Source organism: Siphateles boraxobius, unplaced genomic scaffold (genome assembly GCF_051911475.1).
Source record: "Siphateles boraxobius isolate OS27281-9 unplaced genomic scaffold, OSU_SipBor_1 76, whole genome shotgun sequence".
Lineage (NCBI taxonomy): Eukaryota > Metazoa > Chordata > Actinopteri > Cypriniformes > Leuciscidae > Siphateles > Siphateles boraxobius.
The window spans coordinates 350,970-377,500 of record NW_027509204.1 but is presented as its reverse complement, the minus strand read 5'-3'; the positions used below and the strand labels follow the sequence as shown (position 1 = coordinate 377,500).

Here is a 26,531-nt window from a genome sequence, read left to right as displayed (position 1 = left end):
GTTGGAGCACAAGGCCTTTGCTTTTCAGTGGTGTTTGAATACGACACGTACCGTTTCCACTGAGCACTTCTTTAGTAGACATCATATCAGCCCTGCAAGAAAAAGACAACTTACAGTCCTCATATATCAGGAGTTTTGGTTTTCTTGTCTCCTTTACTGATTTAAAGATGGTTAAGAATGTAAGTTTCATCAAGAAAATGCCCATCCTGCAAATGGCTGTGCTCAGAATCGCACACTCTACTATTGTACCACTCTAATACTTGTGTAATCGCAGCTATACTGATGTATCTTGGCCCGGACACTCCCGTAAAACAGATTTTTATCTCACAGAGTCTTCTTTCCTGGTTAAATAAAGGTTTATTTGTACCTGAGCTACTGTTGGGTTCTTGTTTTATGGATTCTTAATGTTTTAAGTAGCTGAAGTCATTAGGTAAATTAAGTAATCATAATGCTTGGTCAAATTCCTTAAGAGATTCCTAGAACACGCTCACAATCAAATAGACAAAAATAATAGTAATAAAAAGATAAAGTCTGCGTATAAACCTTTTTACATTGTGGAAAATGAAATGAAATATTTATTATTTGAAAAATGTATTTTATTTATTTGAAACATAATATGTTTTTGTCCAGTCTGTTTAATCCGTTAAGACATAACTGACATAACTGTGTTTACATTCATTTCACGACATCAAAGCATTTTGAGATGCAAGTACATTTAACCACTTACACGGAGTCACACACACACAGCCCACGTGAGCATTTCAAATGAAAAGCAGCCTTCTGTCAGTGAGTTTCATATATTTAATATATAAGGCCAATGCATTCCGAACGTCATAAATGATGCTTTCGTGGAGCATTTGTAAGGAAAATAGCGGCGGACGCGACCACATCAAGCAAAGCTCGCATATCCTGTGCAATGAAGCCCGCAAATGTCCTTGTAACCCATTTCAACCTTTTCTAACTTTATGAAAGATTATTTCTGGAAGGTTCGAGTGGTGTGTGTGTGTGTGTGTGTGTGTGTGTGTGTGTGTGTGTGTGTGTGTGTGTGTGTGTGTGTGTGTGTGTGTGTGTGTGTGTGTGTGATGAAATGGAAGCAAGCATATACATAAGCAATACGGGTGTTTCTAAAGTACGTTTTCGCACGTCTGCAGTTAAAAATAAGCTCAGAAATGATCCAGAAACGTTGGAGAAAGAATCGCAATGCATCGATTTTTTTCTTCCACCACTAGAGGTAAAATCTGTTTATACAGTTTCATCATATTTTTCATATTTCTTCAGCTATTTCAGCATTCCCACAGCATGAACCACATTAGGGAAATTACCCTGCACTTAACTGAATATGTACAATAACTATTTTTGGAGATGATAACTGGAAGGCACTTACTACTTGCATGAATGAGGTCATGTGATAGTGTAACAGTACTGTTTGAAATGTTTCCCACTGCATAATGATTTGTTTCAAATAATGTTAAAAAGCGAATCAGAGTCAGCCAGTATTGTATGTGTGTTACCCGCTGCTGTAAGGGAGGCGGAACACCAGCAAGGCGGACACAGATGCGTTGAGCCGCAGTTGAGCAAGCGTGTCCGGGTTCATGTAGAGAGGAGCCGCATCGATCTGGTTCTGGAGCAGTGTAGAGACCAGAGCCGTGGCGGACGCCGACACACACGGCAGCCATAAGGAGGAGGAGGACAGCAGAGACGCCTGTGGACACCAACAAAACATCAGAGATGCGCATTCATGTTTGGGACAACAAGAACTTTTCAAGGGGATTTTATCTGAAATAATACACTGATGTATTCTAAAATAAACATTGGCTTCACAAAACATTAGTATTTAGTTTCTTAATAAATTTTTAAAGAGTTAAATTGCCTGCCACTAATCTCAGTTGATAGCACTTACAAAAACAACCTCCTGTCAATTAACTGAAGTCAAAATCATGAGCAGTAATAAATATCAAAAGCAGTGACAGATGGAAAACACAGCATACCTCCAGATTTTGGAAGACACTATCCTGTTTGTTCCCGAATACTCCTCCGTACATTGTGAAGTCATCAACACTCAACTGAATGAAACACAAGAGGGAATTCGAAAGATTGACACTGCCTGAACTAGCCTAATGCCAGTGGTTGATTTAGCAACAATGGGTTCATGTGTCATTTGAGTTATACATTTCACAATAGAAAGAACCAATAAATCACTTCAGATTGTTGTCTTTATTAAAAGTGAACATTAATTCATCGTCGCCTTCTGACAATGTTTCTGACAATGTTAAAGCCTTTTTAAATGTATATCTATCATGGGTGATATAGTGATCTTTTTTTGTTCTGGTTTTGTTTGGTACTTTATAAACATGTGACAACACAATGACATAGTGTTTTACAAATGCAGTGACAGACATCTGTTATAGGACTCCTGATTCAATCAAAAATCTCACTGGATTATTATTATATTTGCAGAAGAAATGCTTGGAAATAAATGTGATGTACTTTATCCTGCAGGAAGAGCAGTAGATTGTGAGGTGAAGTGCTCAGTGCTCGGTTCAGGAATGATTCCAGCTCATCCAAAGACACAGTGTGACCTGATGATGGAGCATTCACAGGAGACAAGACAAACCTGCACACGCACAGCACATTATTAAAAAAAAAACACGAACCCATAAAATTACAGTCATGATTACAACTTTTACAATCAACGCAAAAATCGGCTTCAGACACATGATAACAGTGAACTGCTTATCTAGACATCAATGACGGTCAAATGTTGCCTTGACAGATTACTGGGTTTAAGACAGCCATCACCCGCTCGTCACTAGTGTAATCATGATTACGTCTGTTGATAAATATGAGTTAGATTATTCAATATGTGGGTTTTAGGCTATTCGATAATTAACACACATTGTTTTGCTCAGACGGGTTTTCAGTACTGGACAGCGACCGTGTCATTCAGCTAGCAATCTGCCAAAGCTAACGTTTGCAATCAATTCTCTATGGCTAATGTCATATAATATCAGTCCTTTACCCGTCACTCGCCCATGCGACCAGAGGCACTTGCTCATCGCTCTTCGCTGCTGCGAACACACAGAGAAAAAGATATAAAATCATCCTGGCGTTCCCGGAGACCGTCCTCAAAGCGGCCATCTTGAGCGCGATGAGCTGTGACGTCATACGCGGCCATCTTCAGCGGGCTGAGCCGTGACGTTTCCTTCCGCTGATTGGTTAACCAAAGATCAAGCCATGTCGTCATCAATTATTCCTTTTTTCTTTTCTTTTTTATTAATGCCAAAAAACTTACATGAAACTGTAACAAGTATTACGACATCGATCCAGAAAAGTAGAAAATAAGACATAATACAAAATAATACAAATAAAACAAATAAAATGCCAGAAGGATAAACATTGAAAGTAATTTGACTTTTCAACGATTTATTTGTTTTTTTATGCCCATCAAAGACAAAAAATAGGAATTGTAGTCTACCAGAAAAATTTACAGTAGCAGGTGCTTGCACAAAATTTGCATTTGTGTAGGCTATAAAAAAGGGCAAGTATAAAAAGATGAACAATGTACTGAATACAAGAATTTGAGTTGTGATAAAGAAAAATAATATTAAAAGTGTTTATACATAGGCTATTCTGACATTTGTTTTGTTTTTTCGGCGAGAAGGTATTCGTTCCAAAAAGCTTTAACACAAACACATTCACTAAAAATATCACAGAAAGTGTTTTACTAGGCTATATATATATATATACACTTTCTGTGATATATAAATAGAGTATAATATTACAAGAGAAACATCTATGTAATATTTTAAACGTGACTTCTTTTATCTTGTTTGTTAATAAATATTTGTGTGGAAGAGACCAAACCAAATTCCAGTTCACATTGTATAATGCCATCCATTTAAAACACGATGCTGGAATAGATTTTCTGTTGATATGATAGCGAACAAAGTGGTTATTGAATTAGTCAACAGTCATCAAAAATCCTTCAATTGAAAAGTGTTACACATAGAAATAGGATTACAAGGTTGCTCTCCTTTCAAGAGAGTTTTTATATCACTAGGAATGGTGTTGAATACAATATTATACTCTTGGAAGCCCCAAAATCCATTTTATAAATAATAATAAACAGAGCAATTCCAATAGGCTCCTCACACCCTCGGTGCTCGGGCCCAATAAAAGATATTATTTCATTTAGTGAAATACAGAGGTTTTTTCAATGAAAATTTTTAACCAATTTATTTTTAACAAATAGGGTAAAGTCTACAACTCCAAGACCCCAATCACTAATCTTATTTCTTAGAACATCCTTTTTGTAGTGTGCCGTAAGCAATATTTTAATATTTTTTTATATTATATATTTTATATATTATTTTATATTTGAAACTGTAAAATCGTTAGAAGAACACTAGGAAATAAACAACATATTACATGGACAATAACGGACTGAGGACTGAACTGAACAGGGAATATACTGTATATTCAGGAGATAGCAATTAACCAAATTAGACACTGATAATTATAAGTAACCATAGAAACAAACAAGGACATAATGTGAAACCAAGGATACCGAAACTAAACAGAGAAACAGGAACTAATGCCGGGGACACACTTAACGACTAGCTGAAACACTAAGACTGAACTGAACACTGTTTCCAACGACTGGAGCAGATTTTAAACACTGACTGTGAACACCGACTGAACGCAAATGTCTCTTACTCGGCGCGTTAGGGTACGATCAGTCGTCAGTAGCAAATTACATTCATAATCGGCCTTACAGACGTCAAGTGTGTCCCCGGCTTAAGGGAAACCCAACAGAATATCAAAATAAGGCCCTGTGCCAAATGTCACACTTCATATGCACTTTCGGTCTAGTGGACTTGCAATGGCTGCCATGTGTCCATTAAGGCCATGAGACTGAAGGGATTCCCATTTGTAATTTCAGGTTTCAGTAGGGTGCTCGCGAGCGTCCTGTTTGAGGTCGATATGGCCCTCGATGCGCAAGTCCACAACACATCCCTGGAGTGTCAGCACAGATGGTGTCCCCTATGAAGGCCTCATCAACACGACAGCCATCTGCACTGATCCTCAACAAACCCGTCTCCAAACGCGTGTGACTCCTGTCTTCAAACAGATGAACTGGGTAATATTCTGTTTGTTCCAAACCAGTCTGACCTCTGACCTGTAATGCTGCCTGAATCGTAATCATACACTGTTTGTTCGTTGGCCAGAGGAGGACTGCCCCCCCGACTGAGCCTGGGTTCTCACAAGGGTTTTTCTGCATTCTGCCACTGATGGACTTTGTGTTATTAACACTGTCGCATTTTTTCCACCTTTGTTGCCTTGGCTTACTTAGTTGGGGACATTTAATTTAATATTCAACAATATTATTGATCTCCTGCATTGACACCATTATATGAAAACTAAACTGAACTGGACGATGACATCACGGTTTTCTCCAGAGTGGCTATATATAATATATATATAAATTAACTTTTTTCAACAAAAATGAACCATCACTGAACTTACTTAAGCTGGACTGTGACTCTATTTTCTTCTGGAAACAAACTTTGTTGCATTATTTTCCTGTTATCTCTGTAAAGCTGCTTTGAAACACTGTGTGTTGTAAAAGTGCTGTATAAATAAAGCTGACCTGACGCTGATCGGGGAACTGCTGTGCACCCCAGGAGCTGCAGTCAGAGGAGCAAACGCAGGGATAGTACGTCCATTTCTGTTCTCTTTTTAGGTCCGTTATTCTGAAATGTGTCATAAGCAACACACTCAAACACGTTACATACTGAACAGGGAGTATATAAGCAAGAGATAACAATGAACTAAAGAAGACACAGCTGATAACTATGAGTAACCATAGAAATAATCAGGGGCATAATCAGAAGCCAAGGAAACTGAACTAAAGAGATCAGAGATAAGAAACTCTTGATCCTCTGCATTTCATAATAAAACTCGACCAGGGAGAGACAAATATCGCACCAGCCAAGAATTCAACTTCTCTTTAATCACGTCTTTAATAGGATTTAAATTACTTTCTGTAAGAACCGGATTTAAACTGAAAGACACTTTTACGCCCAATTAATCACATATTTGAGCTGAATTCTACAGATTGCTATTTTATTTATTTATTTTTTAAAGACAATATTTCACACTTTGAAATAATGAGAGTTTGCAATGAGATTGGTCCGCTGGTTAGCCCAGTTATTCAATCACATGATTTGTTTGTTGAGGCAAAGTCACCTGAGTTTTTTGCTTTTTTTTCAAGTGAATACATTTACATTGTAGTGAAGCACAGACCAGCATGAATTTCAGTGTACATATACAGCAGTCAACTTTTGTTTTAGACAATATTCTGAGTTTAATTCCATTAATATACCGAGTATTAAGTGTAGTGCTGCAGTGTAAAAATGGCTTTGGTTGATGCAGATTTCATTGGTAACAGCCTATGGTGTCATTTTATTCTAATTTGAGTAAATTTAAGAATTTAACATTAAAGATGACATACATATTTACTAAAGTTAGATAAAATTTATTCAAAGTGTTATTTCAGGATTTTGAAGTCTTGAAACTGAAAGAGCACTTGCTATACTTTATATTGTAACGTATTTATTAATCATTACCCCTCAACAACAGCAACACTTTGATGAACAAATAGCATTAATTATATGTTATAATTTTCCGGTGTACTGACTTACATTCATATAAACTTATAACTATAGAATAATACCAAAACAATAAAATAGTAATACATGTACCATATCATATCTGTCATATAATTTCAGCATCATGCCTTGTCCCAAACTCATCGTATCGTCTAAAAACAATAAACATTTTTTTATTCCCCCTTCTCCTTTTTATATATCCGTTTCTTTTTACTAGTTATTTGTTACCGTCTGTATGTTGTTTTGAGATTATAGAAATGTTTTATAAGACATTAATGGATTTTAACAGTTCTCATTTTGAGTTCAATGACCTGCACACCTATATGCGTGAATGTGTGAATGTGCGAGACTTCATGAAACCGGAAGCCAGATACAATTCATTTACAAAGGACACAGCGCTCTTGCGTCACCAAAAAAAAAATGCATGGCAAAATAATATGAATACCTCTGATAAGAGATCACACTAAATTGTAATGTGGACTAATGCATTTTCTGTAAAGCTGCTTTGAAATGATGTGTATTATGAAAAGTGCTATATAAATAAATGTGGATTGAATCTCACTCTCATGGGCAGTCACCTGAAGAAATAAAACTCACATTTCACACCAATCGATGTGTATATTTATCACCTTTCATTGTTTAACTGAGAAGTCGTCATAGGAAAACACCCTAAACACATGATAATCACAGTTTTATTTTACTTTTTTGATTTTTATTTTGAACAATACCAAATGTCTATTTCCATTCACATGCTTCTGATCAACTCTCATTCCATCATATGATTTAGGCAAATAAGATGCAAATGTGCATTGTGAAATAATTCAGTACACTTCAGTGTTCGCAGTCAGAATTATATATATTTACAGAGTATGTACAGTCAAATACTGCACCAAATATAAAAACTCTTAACGGCTATTACTATCATCTCAAAATTCTCAATCTGTCATTAAAAAGATTTACTAAATCCTTCAGCATTCCCACAGTAAATCAAGAAGTTAACGTTGTTAATATCTGTCATGACAATTACTGATCCAGCTGAGACAAATGAGCATGCCAACAAATTTAACATGTTCAGATATTTAAGAAAAATGAATACAAATGAGTCACTGACATGCGTTACTAGTAAAGGAGCTAGTGATCATTCTAAGTTTTTCTGATGAGTAAAGTATTCTGTATAATTAAATAGAAATCAAAGACTGTGGGAGAATGCAGCATATTGTGCTCCGCAGTCTAAAGGCATTTCCAGGCCGTCACACACTGTGTGTCCTGAGGTCTAAACATGGCTTAAAGTCACAACTCATTTACTACAACAAAAGAGCTCTGCTTTCCTTTAGCTCATATCTGACTGTCCACCATAAATCAACTCAATCACCGCTCATGCCACTTCATCATGGATATAATACTCCTTAAAAAGCTTACGTGAACCTCTCGGTGTGTATCTCCCTGCTGTGTGTATGCTCTAGAGTTGTAAGGCCAGGGTTCGCTGACGGGTGATGTATCCTCACCGCTGTGTGCAGTTCTGTATCCTGTGATGAAGAGCTTCTGCCTGGGCTTTCAAACCCAGAAACTCCCCTTGAATAAAGTCCGTCACGGTTTTCCGCATTTCCATCTGTAAGGAAACCAATGTTGTTCTCCACTGCAAGACTATCAGTTTGAAACACTCAGCACGTCAGTCACACCTCACTGTCACATGACCACCTACCGGACTGGTGTTTTCAGCTCTCAGCGCGCTCACCAGATGTCTGACCGTGAAGGGTTTTCCAACGAGAACAGTTATCCGCTGCACAAAACCAAAGTACCATCAGAGTCAAAACTGTGTGACAATGGAAGATAAGCGATTTGACACATCATCACACAAGGAAAGTGTGTATTAACCTGTCCCACTCGAGGAATGTATGGAGCTTGATTTGGTAGCACATCATTCAGACCTGAAAAAAAGGTCCACAAGTAAGGAGAAGCTCAGATATTCATTCATGAAGTGCTATAGTAGCGACTTACGCCACTGAGGGCCAGATTTACTGAGCGCTCGCTCCAGCGCGAACCCTGTTAGCGTTAATCTACTGTCAGGATTGACTGAACACGCAGTGTAGAATCAGCGCTGGACAGGGATATTTTTCAAGCTGACATTATTGCATATGCATTGTTAGGAGTTTCTCTTTCAGACTCAGTATTTACGGGAGGAGAGTATTTAAATGAATCACGCAAGGTGATTTACTGGTGTTTGTGCCATTATTTAACGCCGTAAAAAAGCACGTCTTAACCCGTTTTGCCACTGTAGAGAGCAGAGCTCCTGTGAGAAGGGAGACAGTATTTTACACTGGTATTCATTTCTTTGGAATGCCAGAGGAAGACGTTATACGAACATACATACGAACTCTTCAATGTACTGTGGCTTCTTCAGCTGGGATTCACAGTCCGCATCTTCAGCCGAGTTACCCGTGGTCCCGGAGCTAACTTGCACTGCTCTTGGTAGATTGCGTTGGTCATTGTGTAAATGATTTGACTGGGTTCTTTAATGTGCGTGTCAGTAGATCACGTGCAAAACTAGCCACTCCCATCAGCGCTTTTCTGGAATTGCACTCTCACGCTCATTTGCCCTGTTTAGTAAATCTGGCCCTTGAACTGGTACGTGCATAACTTACCTATATGCCACATGGGTAGAATGATCGGGTGAAGAGAGCACTCTGCAATCAAACGTCCAATTCCTGTACAGAAACAGAAGGATTCACTTAACTAAACATAAGTGTGAAACAAGAGCTATCTAATAACTGGAGCATAAATCTTACCCCATTTTATCCTCATGACGTCTCCAGTCATGTTCACTTTACCTGGGAGGAGAAAACGCACCATATTTACTAAGACATTAGGAAAGGCGTACACTAAACAAATATTAGGGTTAAAACTATGAGTGTCTGTACCCTCTGGAAATATGTGTACCCATTCCCCTTGATTCAACTTTTCCAACAGGAAATCCATTCCTTTCTGATAGACTCCATCGCCTGAAAAACAGAGGACAGTTTGATTTACAATCATCAAAATAAATACCTTAAAACCGTTATCAACTCGAGTGTCTTCTATGTAAATTGGATCTAAAAAGCACTGAGAACTGTACTATTTGCATGTATTTGTGATTTATCATATTTGACTGTCAGATAATAGCAATTAGGTAGAGATAAATGACTCTTCTTCTAATCGTATCGCACTGATAAGATTAGGCTTACTCTTACTCTTCACTCTCTCTTCCACACAGACTACTTCTAAACACAGGTGTCGGCCTCCAATACAAGGCATATTGCTTTTAAAACACTCAAATGTTTCAGACTAGCTAATGTGGAAAGGCAGATAATAGCTTCAAAACAAAAAAAACTAATTTGACAGAATAATACGATAAAAATATTCATCTGACACTCCTTGTGAAAGCAGAGGACAGCACGATATTGTAGCTATATACAAGTCTACAGTCACTCTGCTATAATGAGTGTGTGAAGTGAATGAGTGCAAACTTCACGAATGAAATGATCTCAGAAATCGACTCAAATACATCACACACGTGTTCTGCTAATTGATATGCATGTATGTGAGTATATATAAGATATGATACACGAAAGACTAAATGAAATGAGCGCAGGACAGTCTCAAAGCAAATATCTGCGTTGTTGCCACCGCTGCCTAGTAATTGACATGTCTTGTACGACATGATGTGTTAATAAATGCTGTAAAAATGCATTTAGTAATGTTAACAGATAATACCTTATTGTAAAGTGTTACCAAAGTCGCCATTTAAATTTTTCTTTCAAATTCCATGTTCACTAATCTGCTATGTTATGTAGAATCCTCTTATTTGAGGTTATGGATGATTGTCCTAACATAACTCACAGAGTTCGTCTTGAAAAATTTAAGTATTTATTTAACATTTAGGCTAGTACTATTGGTTTAATTAGAAGACATTAAAAAAAGAAAATTTGCAATTATAAAAAAAAAAAAAAGTTATAAAAGGCATTTTGTTAAATGAAAAGTATGAAGTGAACAGAAAAAAAGGGTCTTCTCATGTCATTTCCTGAGCTAGGGGTCAAAGGCCGGCCACTTCTGAACATGGACATTGAGATCCGCTGCACACCCCTATTTCACACAGTCCACTTGATCAGTGTTTTCCGTTTTGCATGCAAATAATATTACTTGCAAATAAAAATGCATTGTTGACTGAATTTTGATTTAGTAAAAAAAATGAGTATAAAACCAGTGTGAAATAAAAGCAGAAAATGATCAAATGTGTCATTATATGAGTTTACCTCGAACAACAGGCACACATTTCCCTCTGCTGAAGAAGCTGGAGTGGTACTCTCTCGTGAAACAGATATCAGCGGCAGCAGGTGCCCTGGACACACACACACACACACACACACACACACACACACACCAAATGACAGGATATGAACTGACAACACCTTTACATGAGTCTCCAGATTCGGCCCTCGATCACACACACCATCTCATCCTGTTAAAGTTCCACAGCTGCCGGAGCTTCAGGACTCCTGAAAAACACCACTGCACTTCAGTTTTCTGCAGGCGAGTGTATTCTGCAGTACAGGGAGCGAGGCTCGGCCTACCCCAGAGGTGTGGGTCATCCATGCAGGACTGGTGATTGCACAGTGTGATGAGTGGGGTGTCCCGAGGACGCTCGTCCACCAGGTCCAACAGAACATCCGGGTTGTGCACCATCAGAGAGTTGAAATACTCTACAGCGTCAGACAAATTCAGTGAAAGTCATTCAGTTACATCTGCCTTAGGATCATAGCACACATTATTCAAAATACAAGTATGGAGAAACATTGGCCTCACTGGTCCATAGGTAACTGTAGGAGCCCACCATCCCCGTGATGACTCTGCTGGAGAGCCTCCAGCCCAGCCGAGGGCATTGTGGGAAGGGCCATGCCACCTCCAAGGGCATCTCACAGCATTCACACACACACACACACACACTGACACAACACAACAGGCTTTAACTGCTGAAAGGGTCTGTCAGTAATGGACATGTCTGTGCAGGTCAATTGCTGAGTATATATTTGCTTCAGATATGGCATGTTATCATTTTGGGATGTTCTGTCCAACTAAAATACAGGATCAGCCGTTATGCAAATTACACAATCTTGAGAAATAGTGTGTGTGGTAATAGCGAAAACACAAAACACAGCAACAAAATATGACATAACGTTAAATGAATCCTGAATGCTAAAGAAGTCAAACCATGAGAAACTTCCTCATTTTAAACTGAAACGTGTAATGATGTAAACAAGATAACAGCACTGAGTTTAGTTATGGGTGTAGTTCATTGTTTTGATATTTTCTGTAATAACAATGTTAATTGTAACGTGAGGTTGATTTATTGTAGAATGTAAGGTTAGTTGTAATCTTCCCACCTTCTTCTTCTGTCCCGTCAGCCGATGGCCGCAGAAATGCAGCGGAACCGGAAACACTATTCCGCCGTGAGGGATCGTGGGAGGTGTAGTTTTGTAGTCGTTATTGGTTTCCTTGGCCTTGAGGGATATATTCTAAAGAAATGTAGGTTAGGAGGACGAAAATAGTGTCGCTGAAGGGCATTTATTTATTTTATTAGGTGTTCAAGCACGAAGTGCTGAAAACCTATTGTAATTGCTATTTGAAAAAAAAAAATCCCCTAAAACGCATCGTTTTTATTTTATTTTATTTTTTATGAAATATCAAGATTTACAAACAAACATAGCTGCATAACTTCCTTTTCTTCAGAATAGGATACGAGGAAAATATGTCCAGAGGGAGCAGCTCTTAATACAACAAGAATATAAATGTAGTCAAAGTACAAAAATAAGGATATTTGTAAGGAAAATAAACATTTAAATACATAAATAGTAAGGAATTATGATAAAACATACATGACATAAGGGGTGAATTCAGACTTGTTCATCCATTTATCTCAGTTGGGAAGTGTTTTAGGGTATCATATATTTTTTGCGCTTTAGGACCTTTCAGAGTTTTTAAGGATTTTATATACAGTTTAAATTCATTTTAAAAATACAACAAAGTTGGGAGATGATTTCACAATTCTAAACTTGTGAATGAAGAATTTAAGTAGACATACAATTGTATTAATACACAGCTCATCATCCTTGCTTTGCAATATCAAACCAAATGTAATGTCGTCTCTGGATATAAAGGTTGGGAGTGAAGATATCTGCTGCTTAACCCATTTATGTACATCACACCAAAATATCTGTATCACATTACATGAGAAAAACACATGGTCCGCAGTTTCAACATCATTTTCACAGAATGTACACGTGTTATCATCTATACCAAAGCGAAGTCTCAGTAATTCTTTAGAGGGATAAATGTTGTTCATTACTTTAAAGTGAGTTTCTTTCACTTTGGGGGGTATAGGGAGTGTTAGATACATTGTTCTTAGTTTAGTAATTGAATCTTTATCAAATTATGTATGATGTTATTTTTATTTTGCCTTTCAGGGTAAAGGTATTCAGTAAAACAATTTCTAATAAAGTGGTTATTGCATTTTTTATCTAGAATAAAGATCCCTTGAATTGATAGTGGGGCCAATTGTGGTTGTATTGGATGAAATGCCAAAGTGTTTCTTATTAGAAAGACAAATTGTTGGGGTAGCGCTCTGTGTAATTTAGTGAAGTCTGATTTTAAGGGTTGGAAATTATGTTTGATGCAAAATTGTTCATAATTTAAGAAATGACCATTGGTATCCATTAAGTCAGCTACGGACCATATATTTCTCCCATACCAGTCTTCAAAGAACAGAGATCTGTTGCGGTGCAGAACATCTGTTGTTCCAGAGTACAGATGTGTGGGGTGAGAAGTTATGTACGTACAACATTTTCCAATACAAGAGTATTTGTCTGTGAAACTCTGATAAGGATATAGGTAATTTGTCAACATTAAAGTCCGCTCTAAGCAGAAAATCTAAACCTCCTATTTTCTTGAATAAAGTATTTGGAATACAATACCAAAAGGAGTTGTTGTGTTTGATCCAAGATTTTAACCAATTTATTTTTAAGGTTCCATTATGGCAGTCAAAATCAATAACTTTTAGTCCTCCATCCTTTGTGTCTTTAACCATATTGCTTTTCTTCATATGATGTGGTATATTTCTCCAAACGAAGTTTAGGTTGATTTGGTTGATAGATTTAATCAATTTGTTTGGAATGGCATTGGAATAGGCTGGGTAAATACATCTCGATAAACATTCCATCTTAGTTAGGTAAATTCGTCCTAGAATTGATAGGTCCCTCTGTAACCATATATTTATTCGTGACTTACATTCTTTAATTTTACTTTCTACATTCAGAAGTTGGCTTTGTTTTTGGTCCTTAGATAGGTAAATCCCCAGGTATTTAATTTCTGATTTAATAGGAATGTTACAGATGTCTTTCAGTAAAGTGTCATGTATTGCCAGCAATTCACACTTTTTTAAATTTAATGTTAGGCCTGGGGCTTTGGAAAATTTTTCAATTTTGGCAATAGTTGTTGAAATTTGGTATCTATCTTTTAAGAATATTGTTGTGTCGTCTGCTAGTTGGCTGATTATTATGTCTGTGCCAAGTACATTACGTTTTTTAATATCATAACAGTTTTTAATATAGATTGCTAGCCTTTCTGTGGCTAAAATGAACAGGTATGGTGAGATGGGGGAGCCTTGAGGAATACCCACATTAATCTTGAAGCTTGGGGTGGTACCACTAGGTAATAGGACACAACTATTAATATCTCTATATAATCCACCAACCAACTCTCTGAACTTGACTCCAAAGCCAAAGTGTTCTAGCACCGAAAGAATAAATGGATGCTCCACAGAGTCAAATGCTTTATAGAAGTCTAGAAAGAGAAGGAAACCATCATCCTCTATTTGGCTTCTATACTCAATTATGTCCATTACCAGTCTTATATTGTTATGGATTGACCTCCCTTTTAAGAACCCTGACTGTGTGTCTGCAATAAGATTTGAGATCCCTATTCGAAGACGATAAGTGAAGATGTAAGTTAGAAGTTTGTAATCTGAATTTCTAAGTGTAATGGGTCTTCTGTTATCTATAATTCTGGGATCTTTCCCAGGTTTTGGAATTGAGATGATAACACCATGTCTCATTGTTGGTGGAAGCACCCATGTTTCAAAAATTTCAGTAAAAACTTGTAGCAGCAGGTCTCTTAAATCTACATAAAAATGTCTGTAAAAGTCACCTGTGATACCATCAGAACCGGGGGCTTTGTTAAGAGAGAGCCGACCAATACCTGCATCCAGTTCTGTAATTGTTATTTGATTATCGCATGTTTGTTTGAAGCTATCCTCTACTTTCGGAATATGTTGTGCTATTTCCTGAAAAAAGCTTTTACAGTCCACATTAGAAAATTTAGATCTATAAAGCTGGCTATAAAATTTCCAGATTTCTGAAGAGATCAATTTTCCATCTGTGACTTCATTATCATCAACTATCAAGGATATGATGCTATTTTTTCCCTGTCTTCTTTTTTCCAGACCACAGAAATATGCGGAATCTTTTCCCCCCTCCTCAATCCACTTAGCCCTTGATCTAATGAAGGCTCCTAGGGCCTTACGATTGTAAATTTCATCCAGTTTAGGTTGGAGGTTTAATATCTTCTGTCTATCGTCTTCAGTTTGGTTTGGCCTATTGCAATAAAAATTTAACTGATTAATAATGTCTACTTCTTGTTTTACATTATCTTTTTTTATTATTTTACTGAATGAGAAAGTAAATTGGCGTATTTTATATTTTAGGAATTCCCACTTTTTGGTAGCAGTTGTTAGCTCCTCAGAATTGGCAATTTCTTTAATTAACCATTTGATTTTCTGGCAGAAGTCATTATTTTTGAGCAGGCTGGAATTGAACTTCCAATATGTGTGTGAGTGAACATTGTTATCATTGGGTTTGATCTGTAGTAAAATAACACAATGATCTGTTAGTGGTGCAGCAGAAATATCAGAGCTAATATTATAAAGCAGTAAATTATTTGTTATTAACCAGTGGTCAATTCTGGATTTAAAATTGTGACTTGAGCTAAACCAGGAGTATTTAGATATTCCTGGGTTAAAGTGTCTCCAAGTATCAACCAAATTATGTCTTTCGCAAAAGTTTGTAAATATGGTGTTTGGGTGACTAGCAGAGTGTCTGCGAGGATATTTATCAAAAAATTCATCATGAACTAGGTTAAGATCACCTCCAATTATGATGTTATCAGTTGAGTGAGTTAATTTAAGATTATCTAAATGTAAGCCAATTTGTTCAAGTAGGTTCCGGTTTTCTCTTCTAATGTTATAGCCATAAAGGTTGACTAAGACGCATTTCAGACCATCAATGTTTATAATAAGAATCAGCCAGTGACCAAACTCATCTGCCTTATGGGACACAATATGACCTTTGAAGTTATCTAGGAGGATGGCGACTCCTGCTGACCTTGAAGTACCGTGGCTAAAGTAAGCTTCATCTCCCCATTGTTTACACCAGAAAATAATATCATCGACATTAGAATGCGTTTCCTGCAAAAAAATTATATTAGACTTCTTCCCCTTGCAAAATAAGAAAATACTTTTCCTCTTTGTCATATCTCTTAAACCCCTTGCATTAACAGACATTAAAGAGATGGTACTCTTTAAACTGAACATAGGCAGAAATAAAATAACAAACAATCAACAACAATGGATTACAGAACTTAAACAACAGTAGAATTTCCTATTAGGAATGTATAATAGTAGCAAAACCCTGAGAATGCGTTATCAATCAAACTCACTTGTTATCAGGATTCAAAAACCCTGGATCGTTGTGTCTATGGCAAGACACTTTGTCCATTAATGAAAGCATGGGGACCCCGAAACACTGTCTTTAGACCTGCCTTCCTCGCTTGTTCGACTTTCGGCCACACAGCCATCCGTGCCTCTCTGTCTTCTTTGGTGAGGTCCTCTGCGAACTGGATATTGAGATCCTTGCAAACGGGGTGAAGTTTGGTGATGCGCCAGAGTTCGTCCTTGAAGTGGCGTCCTGTGAACTGCATGATGATCTGGCGAGGGCGATTGGAGTTACTCGGCCCCAACCGGTGTACTGAATCCAGGATGAAATCCATCTTATCCCTCCAGTGTGGCATAATCTTTCCGATGATATCAGAGATGATTCGTCGAGTGTTTTCGTCTTTTTCCTCCTTTAAACCATTTAATCGCAGGTTCCATCTTCTTTTATAATGCTCCAACTCTGCAGCTCTTTTTTCCACTTCTGATGCTCTTTTTCCAAGATCTGTGTTCATCTCTTTGAGGGACTGGGACTTCTGGGCTCCTTACAATCTTTGATCTCTGTAGAGTTAAACTCTACCGCTTTCGCGATGTTGGCTATGGTCAGCGTGTTCTGCTTTAGATCCTCTTTGAAGTCTTGTATCATGTTTTGAAGAGTGCCGATAGCAGCCAGGATTGCAGCGTTAGATGCGTCATCTACATGGGCGCCAGCAGCCACGACGTCGTCCGGTTTTGACTTTTTTGGTGGTGCTGGTGGTTTAGAAGGCGATGTTAGGGTATTTTTGGTACCTTTAATATTAGTTTCCATACTTTCTGGACCACAGTAGTCGTGTGCTTGGAAAGCTTTCAATTTAGCATTAGCTTTAGAGCTAGCCATGTTGTGGTCTGCAATATCGTTCTCCAGAGGGTGCACAGGGTTTCTTACACGTTTCTGAATTATTAGGATAAGTTCCCTACGGATTTACATCTGATAAATCAGGGTTTTAATGAGTTATAAGTTCATTCCGTTGATTATAAAGGTTTTGCTACTCTGAACTATTCACAGAGCGTCTGCTCCGCCATCTCTCCGCCATCTTGTCACGCCCGCCCCCCTAAAACGCATCGTGCAACCCAAACCCTAAGGCCTAGAGACTTGAAACTCGGCCAAATGGTAGGCCACACTTTTGGGGAGAACCTATCAGAGTATGACCCCAATTGGCCCATATGGAATAAATATCATACAAAATTAATGTCTCATATATTAAAATCAAGTTTTTATGTGATAACATATTTACTTCACCACGTGACAGCAGCAAGCTGGCTCCTGATTGGTTAACGCGCCGCGAATTGACGCAGAAGTTCAGATTTTTCAACTCAGGCGGCAGACGCAAATTCGCGTCAAAAGCGTGAATGCACAAAATGCACCATTCGCGCGTAACGCGCCAGACGCTCAATTCGCGTCATTCGCGCAAACTTGACGCGCGAATGAGGCGTATTCGCGTCTACCGCGCCGCGCTCCACGCCTCATTCGCGCCGCAGGAATTTTTTACGCGCGTAACACGTCTTTGCATTGACTTAACATTGAAATCACTCGCGCCTGACGCGCTATTCGCGTCCGGTGTGAACGCAGCATAACAGGGTTATTTAGAAAAGGGGCGTGGCAAAATACAGTCAAAAGCCTATAAATCATAAATAAAAACTCAGAACTTCACAAAAATTGATGAGCATATGTGTCATGACATGGTGAAGAAGCATGCAGAGTTTCATGGAGATCGGACCATAGGTGGCGCTATAACTGTCAAAAAGGTCTCATTATTATTAGGTGTTCAAGCACGAAGTGCTGAAAACCTATTGTAATTGCTATTTGAAAAAAAAAAATCCCCCTAAAACGCATCGTGCAGCCCAAACCGTAAGGCCTAGAGACTTGAAACTCGGCCAGATGGTAGGCCACACGTTTGGGGAGAACCTACCAGAGTATGACCCCGATTGGCCCATAGGTGGCGCTACAGCAACCAAAAGTACTAAATTGCTCATAACTCCTAGGCCGTTGGTCCTAGCCTCAAGCTGTTTACACCACTGTGATCCTTGGCTTAAGACGGACAATATGTATATCTCCGATTTCGATTTAAGCAACAAACAAAAAGTTATGTTGGATTTTGTCCAAAACCTACTTTTGCGAACTAGTCCCTGGTTTTTCGCCCGCTCGGAACCAAACCAGTCTAGGCCTATTCTCTGGACTCTCTAGATTAATAATTATCGAAAAAAAGTTGAAATTTTGCAATTGGGTGGCTGTAATGCTGCGTTCACACCAGGCGCGAATTGAGCGTCAAATTCGTGCCTGCCGCGTCTAGTTATACGCGTGTACACTTTGAATCCATTCGCGCGTCGGAGGCGAAATCTGTTGGCGGCCATCTTTTTACAAGACGGCTAATGTTGATCGAGCATTCATCGAGAGAGTCACCGCTCTGTATCTGCTCTGGAGAGTAGAACAGCGGCGTAGGGATCATCGTCGCCGTATTTGGGTCCACCAGACCCTTCGGAGGTGAACCCAGTTTGGCGAATTTCACCATTTGCTCCTGGAGCTGCGCCTGGATTACGGCCGCTTTCAGCGGTACTTCCGCCTGTCCCGCGCCCAGTTTGATGACTGTTGTCACGCATCGGAGCGACGATCACCCTCAACCTCCCCCACCTAATCTGTCATTTATTTTTGTTTTGATAAATGGAGCCAGCCTAGGCTACTACAAAAGTGATTAAACTGTCCTGTGATTTTTTTTCCTCACACAACACTGTCCAGACACGAACTGTGTTCTTGCACTAAAGTACTAGGCTATGTTGGTTCTCTTTACATCAGAATAATAATAATGTTTCATATAATCTAGATTAGATATGGAATAAATACCATACAAAATTAAAGTCTCATATATTAAAATCAAGTTTTTATGTGATAACATATTTACTTCACCACGTGACAGCAGCAAGCTGGCTCCTGATTGGTTAACGCGGCGCGAATTGACGCAGAAGTTCAGATTTTTCAACTCAGGCGGCAGACGCGAATTCGCGTCAAAAGCGTGAATGCACAAAATGCACCATTCGCGCGTAACGCGCCAGACGCTCAATTCGCGTCATTCGCGCGAACTTGACGCGCGAATGAGGTGTATCCGCGTCTACCGCGCCGCGCTCCACGCCTCATTCGCGCCGCAGGAATTTTTTACGCTCGTAACGCGTCTTTGCATTGACTTAAGATTGAAATCACTCGCGCCTGACGCGCTATTCGCGTCCGGTGTGAACGCAGCATAACAGGGTTATTTAGAAAAGGGGCGTGGCAAAATACAGTCAAAAGCCTATAAATCATAAAAAACTCATAAAAATAAATAAAAAACTCAGAACTTCACAAAAATTGATGAGCATATGTGTCATAACATGGTGAAGAAGCATGCAGAGTTTCATGGAGATCGGACCATAGGTGGCGCTATAACTGTCAAAAAGGTCTCATTATTATTAGGTGTTCAAGCACGAAGTGCTGAAAACCTATTGTAATTGCTATTTGAAAAAAAAAAATCCCCCTAAAACGCATCGTGCAGCCCAAACCGTAAGGCCTAGAGACTTGAAACTCAGCCAGATGGTAGGCCACACGTTTGGGGAGAACCTATCAGAGTATGACCCCGATTGGCCCATAGGTGGCGCTACAGCAACCAAAAGTACTAAATTGCTCATAACTCCTAGGCTCGTAACTCCTAGGCCGGATTTTGTCCAAAACCTACTTTTGCGAACTAGTCCCTGGTTTTTCGCCCGATCGGAACCAAACCAGTCTAGGCCTATTCTCTGGACTCTCTAGATCAATAATTATCGGAAAAAAGTTGAAATGTTGATTCACAGTCGCTAGGGCGAGCAAAATGAATGTTGTGGGCGGAGCCTATTTTACTAAAATGGCTATAACTCATGAAGTAAATGATATAGCTTCACCAAACTCGGTACACATGTGAATAAGTTCATTTTGAGGTCACAGTAAAAAAATCTTGACCATCGGACACTAGGTAGCGCTATAACATGAAAAAAACATAAAAAGGGCTGTGATCACCTGACCGTTAGTCCCATTGACTTGAAAGTTGGTATGCAGTGTGTCCAAGTATGTATATAAGGACATTGGCGTATCTCAAAAAACATGGCCGCCATCGGCCAATGAAGTTTGAGCACCAATGAGACGAGGTTAACGGAGGCCAATTAGAACGAAACTCGATGGGCATGTTCGGCTCATGGCCCAAGAGGTCTGTAAGAGTTTTGAAAGAAATCGGCCACTAGTTGGTGCTAACGAGTTTTACAGCTCTGTAATCACGTGGTGTAGGACAATTCCCCACAATATATATATCATTTGATAGATCTCCACAAGCTGAACAACTTTGTCTCTAGAACCATTGCTGTCAATCAAATCGTTCATTAAATATTCACGAATATGTTAAAAACCTTCTTTTGCGAAATAGTCCTAGGTTTTTCGCCCGATTGGAACCAGACCAGTCTAGGACAATTCTCTGGACTCTCTAGATCAATAATTATCGAACATGGTGTGTGTGTGTGTGTGTGTGTGTGTGTGTGTGTGTGTGTGTGTGTGTGTGTGTGTGTGTGTGTGTGTGTGTGTGTGTTTGTGTGTGTGTGTGTGTGTGTGTGTGTGTGTGTGTGTGTGTGTGTGTGTGTGTGTGTGTGTGTGTGTGTGTGTGTGTGTGTGTGTGAGCATGCATTATTGAGTAAACATGAAAATGTGAGACTTTTTTTCAATAAAATTATATGATTAAAATGAAAACTAAAAATTGCGTTTTAAATGGAAAGACCTGTAATAAGCATTTTTTTGCCTACTATTTATTTCAAATATCTATAGCTATAATAAAATGTGTTTAAGCATTTTTATTAGAGTTAATATGAAAAATGTGCCATTAAAAAATACATGGAATCAAACCATGTCATAGAAAACAAAACTATTTTATTGCCGGAATAATACAATCTTTTTTTTTAAACAATGCATATGGAAATAAGTAACATGAAATAGTTCGAGAAAGTCAATGAATTAATTTATTCAAGTTCAATTGTTTGCATATTGAAGAATGTCTCTGTGGTATCATTTCATTCATTTAAATTTTTTGCACATATGAAATAAGAAAAGTATTTGCATTAATAAATGATCAAAACTATATTGCATATTAAATAAGAATAATTATTAACTAATATGTGAAATTCCAGAATATAAAAATTTAACTAAAAATATCAACAATTCACAATAACATATCCCAAAAATGTGTGTGTGTGTGTGTGTGTGTGTGTGTGTGTGTGTGTGTGTGTGTGTGTGTGTGTGTGTGTGTGTGTGTGTGCAAGCATATGTCTAAATAAGAGTGCAAAATCACCTGTGAAAACAGTTTATTAATAAGTATAATGGCCAGCAGAGGGCAGTAGAAGACCACTTATTGGCTCACTTTCATTTTGACAGACTTGATTTTCACCACTATTCTGCACTAAAGCAAACCTGTTTTTCCATGTTAACTATTATAAGACAATCATTTTTTTGTCAGTTTATCACTTCATTGCTATTGACACTTCATATTCATGTCAGCAATGTGGTAAATCATGGTAAATCACGATAGAAACATGGTAAATCATAGTAAATAATAATATTACATGGTGTATCATGGCAAATCATGCTACCAATGTGATGAATCGTGGTAAACCATGCTACAATCCTGGTAAATTATTCTAGAATGTGGTATATCATGGTAAACCATCCTATAACATGGTAAATCATGCTAGAATCATATTAAATCATACTAGAATGTGTTCAATTGTGGTAAACCATGCTAGAAGAGGGTAAATCATAGTGAATCATAATAGAACTTGGTATATCATGGTAAACTATGGTAAATCATGCTATATTCATGGTAAATCATACTGGAACATGGTAAATCATGAAAAATCACACTAAAATGTGGTATATCATGGTAAATCATGCTAAAACATGGTCTATTCCATCCATGATGTCAGTGGTTAAATGCTTGCTACATAAAACTTAATGTCTTTTGATGGTTGTGTGGTTAAAAATCTTAAATGCCTTAACTGCTTGAACACCGATAAATGCTGCTTGCAGCTTTAATTTTATTTACTTTTATTAACAGAAAAGGAGAGTATGTTACGAATACTACAGTATACAATAAAATACAACAAACGTAACAGAGTTGCACACTAGGGGGATTAGATCTACATAAACACATAAACATTTACACATTTTCAAAGTTTTTACTGCTTTTTGCTTCATAGAAAATAGAATTGAGTCAATATAAAGCTCCATTTCTCAACAAGGTTAGAAGCATATGGGAAAGGATAAAGGTTCAAATGGAGTAAGGATTTCTAACAATCTGACTAAGCCCGTTTACTTTATTATTGTACGTTTCAAAATCCTAAAAACATAGGCCACCATTTTCATATGAATTCATAATAATTATTTTCTTTATGTAATATATTTTGTTTGTCCATATAAAGTCAAAGTATTTAGGCTACTCAATCTCTTTACAATTTTTTTTTTAAATCTGAAAACTGATTTTTCAGCACCATTGCTCTACTCACACATTCCTTCAGAACTCATCCTAATTCTGATTTGATGCTCAAGAAACTTAAAATAATTAAATATATATATTTTTGTAGAATTGTTCTTCTCTTTTTTTCCAGTTCAGTTTTTTCAGTTGTTTTATTTATTTATAGAGAGTTCAGTAGAAAAACATTTATTTGTAATATTATAAAAATATATTATAAATATTTTGTAACATCATGAATGTCTTTACATTCTTGGGGAATAAAAAAGTAAATACATTTTTTTTTTAAACATACTGCCCCCAAACGTTTTTAAACACTTGGCTATAATATATGGATATTTCTTATTGTTCATACAAGTTTAATTGAAAAATGAACAAATGTTAACCAATTAACTGACCCAAATATTCATAATTAATCATACCTATGTTATGACTATGTCAATAAGTTATTATTGATTATTAATATTTCATATAGCTAGGTTCCTTACGCCGGTGACATCAGGTGCTGGGGGCGGGGTTATCATAACGCTGGAAAACAAAAACTTCGGGATGCCATTTTTAAAACACCGGTCAGCTTTTAACGTTAGCTTTAAAATCATCCGCTGGATGCTTTATTAGTCTTTCTACAGGGGTTTAGTTAGTGATCGGCTATAATTAGACCACGTCGGCTATGTAATCGCTGACAACCGGGACAATGTCATAGTGGTTGGTGTAAAACGGGAGATTTTAGCGTCCTGACACGACAGTTTTTTCTCTGGACTCTGGACACGCAACTCAAAATCGGGTGTGTCCTGATCAAACCGGGACGTCTGGTCACCCTATGTTAAACACACACCATTCATTTATAACTTATGTAGTTCTCCATTGCTGTTATGGTTGTCATGACGTGTCGCTAGGACAGTGTTTCCCAAACTTTTTTCAGTTGAGGCACCCTTTGAAAATTTAAAAAAATTTGTGGCACCCTACACTAGTGTTGTCATATATTTAATTAAGGCTTTTATTCATAATTCAGCAAAACATTGCTCAATTACCATTGCAAATCTCACCTAAATGTTTGCTCACTCAGTGTAGGCCTATTTGTGTTTTTATATTGGGATAATTTTGTTATAATTGCACAAGATAGCTTGTTTTTAATATATTTTATAATGTAATAATTTCACAGTTAATCTCCAAATTAATGTATAAACAACATAAAGACAGTATATTTTAAATAATTGTTTAATGGCATCTTTTTTATGAATGAAGCCCAGTATCAATGATACCAATACTTCTACTGATGTCAGGAAATACACAGAAATTGAATAAAGTTATCAAACACTTTACAGTCTTCACTGCATAAATAATAAATTAAATATAGATGAATCCTTATTAAAGCTACAAGCGTTCTTTAGTCAAGAGCAGTGAGTAATGTTCTCTGTTACCTGTTCTTTGATTCTGTTGTCACTGCTGCACTTGTTTATCTCACACGCGTCCCATCTTCTCACAACTCTAATTTAAGATTTTAACTAATTTAAGACTGCTCTCATGAGGATACTCAACAAAACGGACATTTTGGCATAACTGTGTGTTATTATTCGTTCAAGCACGAAAGAGAAGTCGATTCTGGCACGCGATGCACGTCGTCCTGTGTCAGCAGGACATTCACAGACAGTCTCTTTTGTCTTTTCGCGGTTGCATGGTTTAAAAGCATTTGCATGAATAAGAACGTGATTATAGAATGTAAGGCTAGCCAAAGGATGACAGAAAAAAACGGATGCTGCGTTAATTGTGTTTAAATATTTTTTAACGCGTAAAACTGAAAAACATTAATCGCACGCGTTACCGTTGACAGCAGCACGGACATAACCGATGTGTTTGTGAATATGCGGCAAGACGGCCGTTGTGACAATGTTTCGTGTGTATTTGACCGTAAGCGCAACAAGCCATGAAAAAGAGGCAGCTTTATGTGTGGACGCTTGGAATGAAGCACGAGAATGAAATCATGCGGAACCCCCGCAATTCAACGAACGCAGAAAACTTATGATTTGCATTTTTTATTATAAATTTGTGTGCATTATTTGTTGTTATTAGACGCTTCCGACGATGCGAGATTGATGATACATTTATTTTATTTTTTTTACACATTTTAGCAATTTTAAAATGTTTAATGGAGTTTTTACACGGCACCCCTGCTCTCGCCAGAAGGCACCCCAGGGTGCCGCGGCACCCCGTTTGGGAAACGCTGCGCTAGGACAACGGAGGTAGCCCTACTCTGGCTCTACAGTCTGTGGAAAATCGAGCTGGTTCTTAGATAATTGGCGAATAAAATCAGCACCGAACTGGCATAAGCACCAGCCCAAAACCAGCACCTGGTTAGAATTTGGTGGAAAAGAGATATTAGAGCGTAGATCAGCAGACGCAGGTCCAGGATCAGGTGCAGGCCGCTGTCCTTCAGCAGAACATGCTGACTGTAAAAGGAGGCACTTCCTCTATTGCTCCTTTCTCTAACAGGAATCAGAGTCCCTCTATCGTGGGGAGAACCTTGTGGAAATGAGGTGGGCAAGACCACAATGGGATAGCATACCCCTTTTCCATGGTTTGAGGAACACAACGAGACATGCTGCCAAATGAAGGAAGAGGTTTCAGGATTACAGGTGAAACAGCTTTAGTCAACCAAACCACCATTTACACCCACGCTAGTCAACATAATCACAATATAATAATTAATTATATTTGCATCAGTTCATCAAATTAACTTGATGTAGCTGAATTTTCTATTACAATAAATTCATCTGTTCAATCAGCGAACATGATTGTCTATAAAGTCATTTATCATGATATTTTTCATGGCCACAGAAAATTAACTTTTTCTTAGCATTAGCTGTGATCACAATCATTACATTAACGTTGATTTATAAGCAGACCAGAATCAACTCGCAAGAATGCACACAAAAGCTTCATTTAACTAAATAACAAACACATAACTAATCTAAACAAACACATTCACACAATCACGCATGGGTAAAATATAAAGTGACTGAAAAACCGGAGCAGAACAGGAGAATGAAGCTGTGAAAAGAGTCGTTTAACCAACCGAAAGAACCAGTTACTTACTTCAAAGCTTCTTTTTTAACAAGATACCTTTGGTATCTGTGAGAATTTTCAATCAGGATTTAGACCGTATCATAGCACTGAGACAGCTCTCACTAGAGTCACAAATGATTTGCTCTTATCATCCGATCGTGGTTGTATCTCTCTATCAGTGTTACTCGATCTTAGTGCTGCATTTGACACTATCGACCACAACATTATTTTAAATAGACTCAAAAATTATGTTGGCATTAGTGGAATTGCACTAGCATGGTTTAAATCATACTTATCTGACCGTTATCAGTTTGTAGCAGTAAATGAAGAGATGTCTTATCGATCACAAGTTCAGTATGGCGTACCACAAGGCTCAGTACTAGGGCCGCTGCTGTTCACTCTGTACATGCTACCTTTAGGAGATATCATTAGGAAACATGGCATTAGCTTTCACTGTTA

At 37.9% G+C, this 26,531-nt stretch overlaps 3 protein-coding genes across 3 annotated transcripts in view; 1 reads left to right on the top strand and 2 right to left on the bottom strand.

Annotated features, from left to right (window-relative positions):
- LOC143724594 (V-type proton ATPase subunit S1-like) overlaps window positions 1–3,231 on the bottom strand; it is a 27,058-nt gene extending 23,827 nt beyond the window's left edge. The window contains exons 1-5 of the mRNA XM_077217767.1: window positions 3,020–3,231; window positions 2,488–2,614; window positions 1,989–2,063; window positions 1,512–1,702; window positions 52–92 (exon numbers count right to left, since the gene is read on the bottom strand). Of these exons, the coding sequence (XP_077073882.1) occupies window positions 52–92; window positions 1,512–1,702; window positions 1,989–2,063; window positions 2,488–2,614; window positions 3,020–3,165 (580 nt within the window). The 5' untranslated portion in view covers window positions 3,166–3,231. The remainder of the gene's footprint in view (window positions 1–51; window positions 93–1,511; window positions 1,703–1,988; window positions 2,064–2,487; window positions 2,615–3,019) is intronic.
- Window positions 1–26,531, top strand: part of LOC143724587 (6-phosphofructo-2-kinase/fructose-2,6-bisphosphatase-like) — a 219,254-nt gene that overhangs the window by 49,737 nt on the left and 142,986 nt on the right. The gene's annotated exons all lie outside the window — the stretch shown is intronic.
- LOC143724592 (tafazzin) lies at window positions 7,362–12,151 on the bottom strand. The gene is made up of 11 exons (XM_077217766.1): window positions 12,089–12,151; window positions 11,511–11,650; window positions 11,279–11,407; window positions 11,158–11,203; window positions 10,961–11,046; window positions 9,590–9,670; window positions 9,458–9,499; window positions 9,314–9,376; window positions 8,547–8,599; window positions 8,374–8,451; window positions 7,362–8,280 (listed from the first exon to the last, which is right to left on the bottom strand). Exons 2-11 carry the CDS (start codon window positions 11,617–11,619, stop codon window positions 8,173–8,175), a joined length of 795 nt encoding a protein of 264 aa, XP_077073881.1. The 5' UTR covers window positions 11,620–11,650; window positions 12,089–12,151; the 3' UTR covers window positions 7,362–8,172.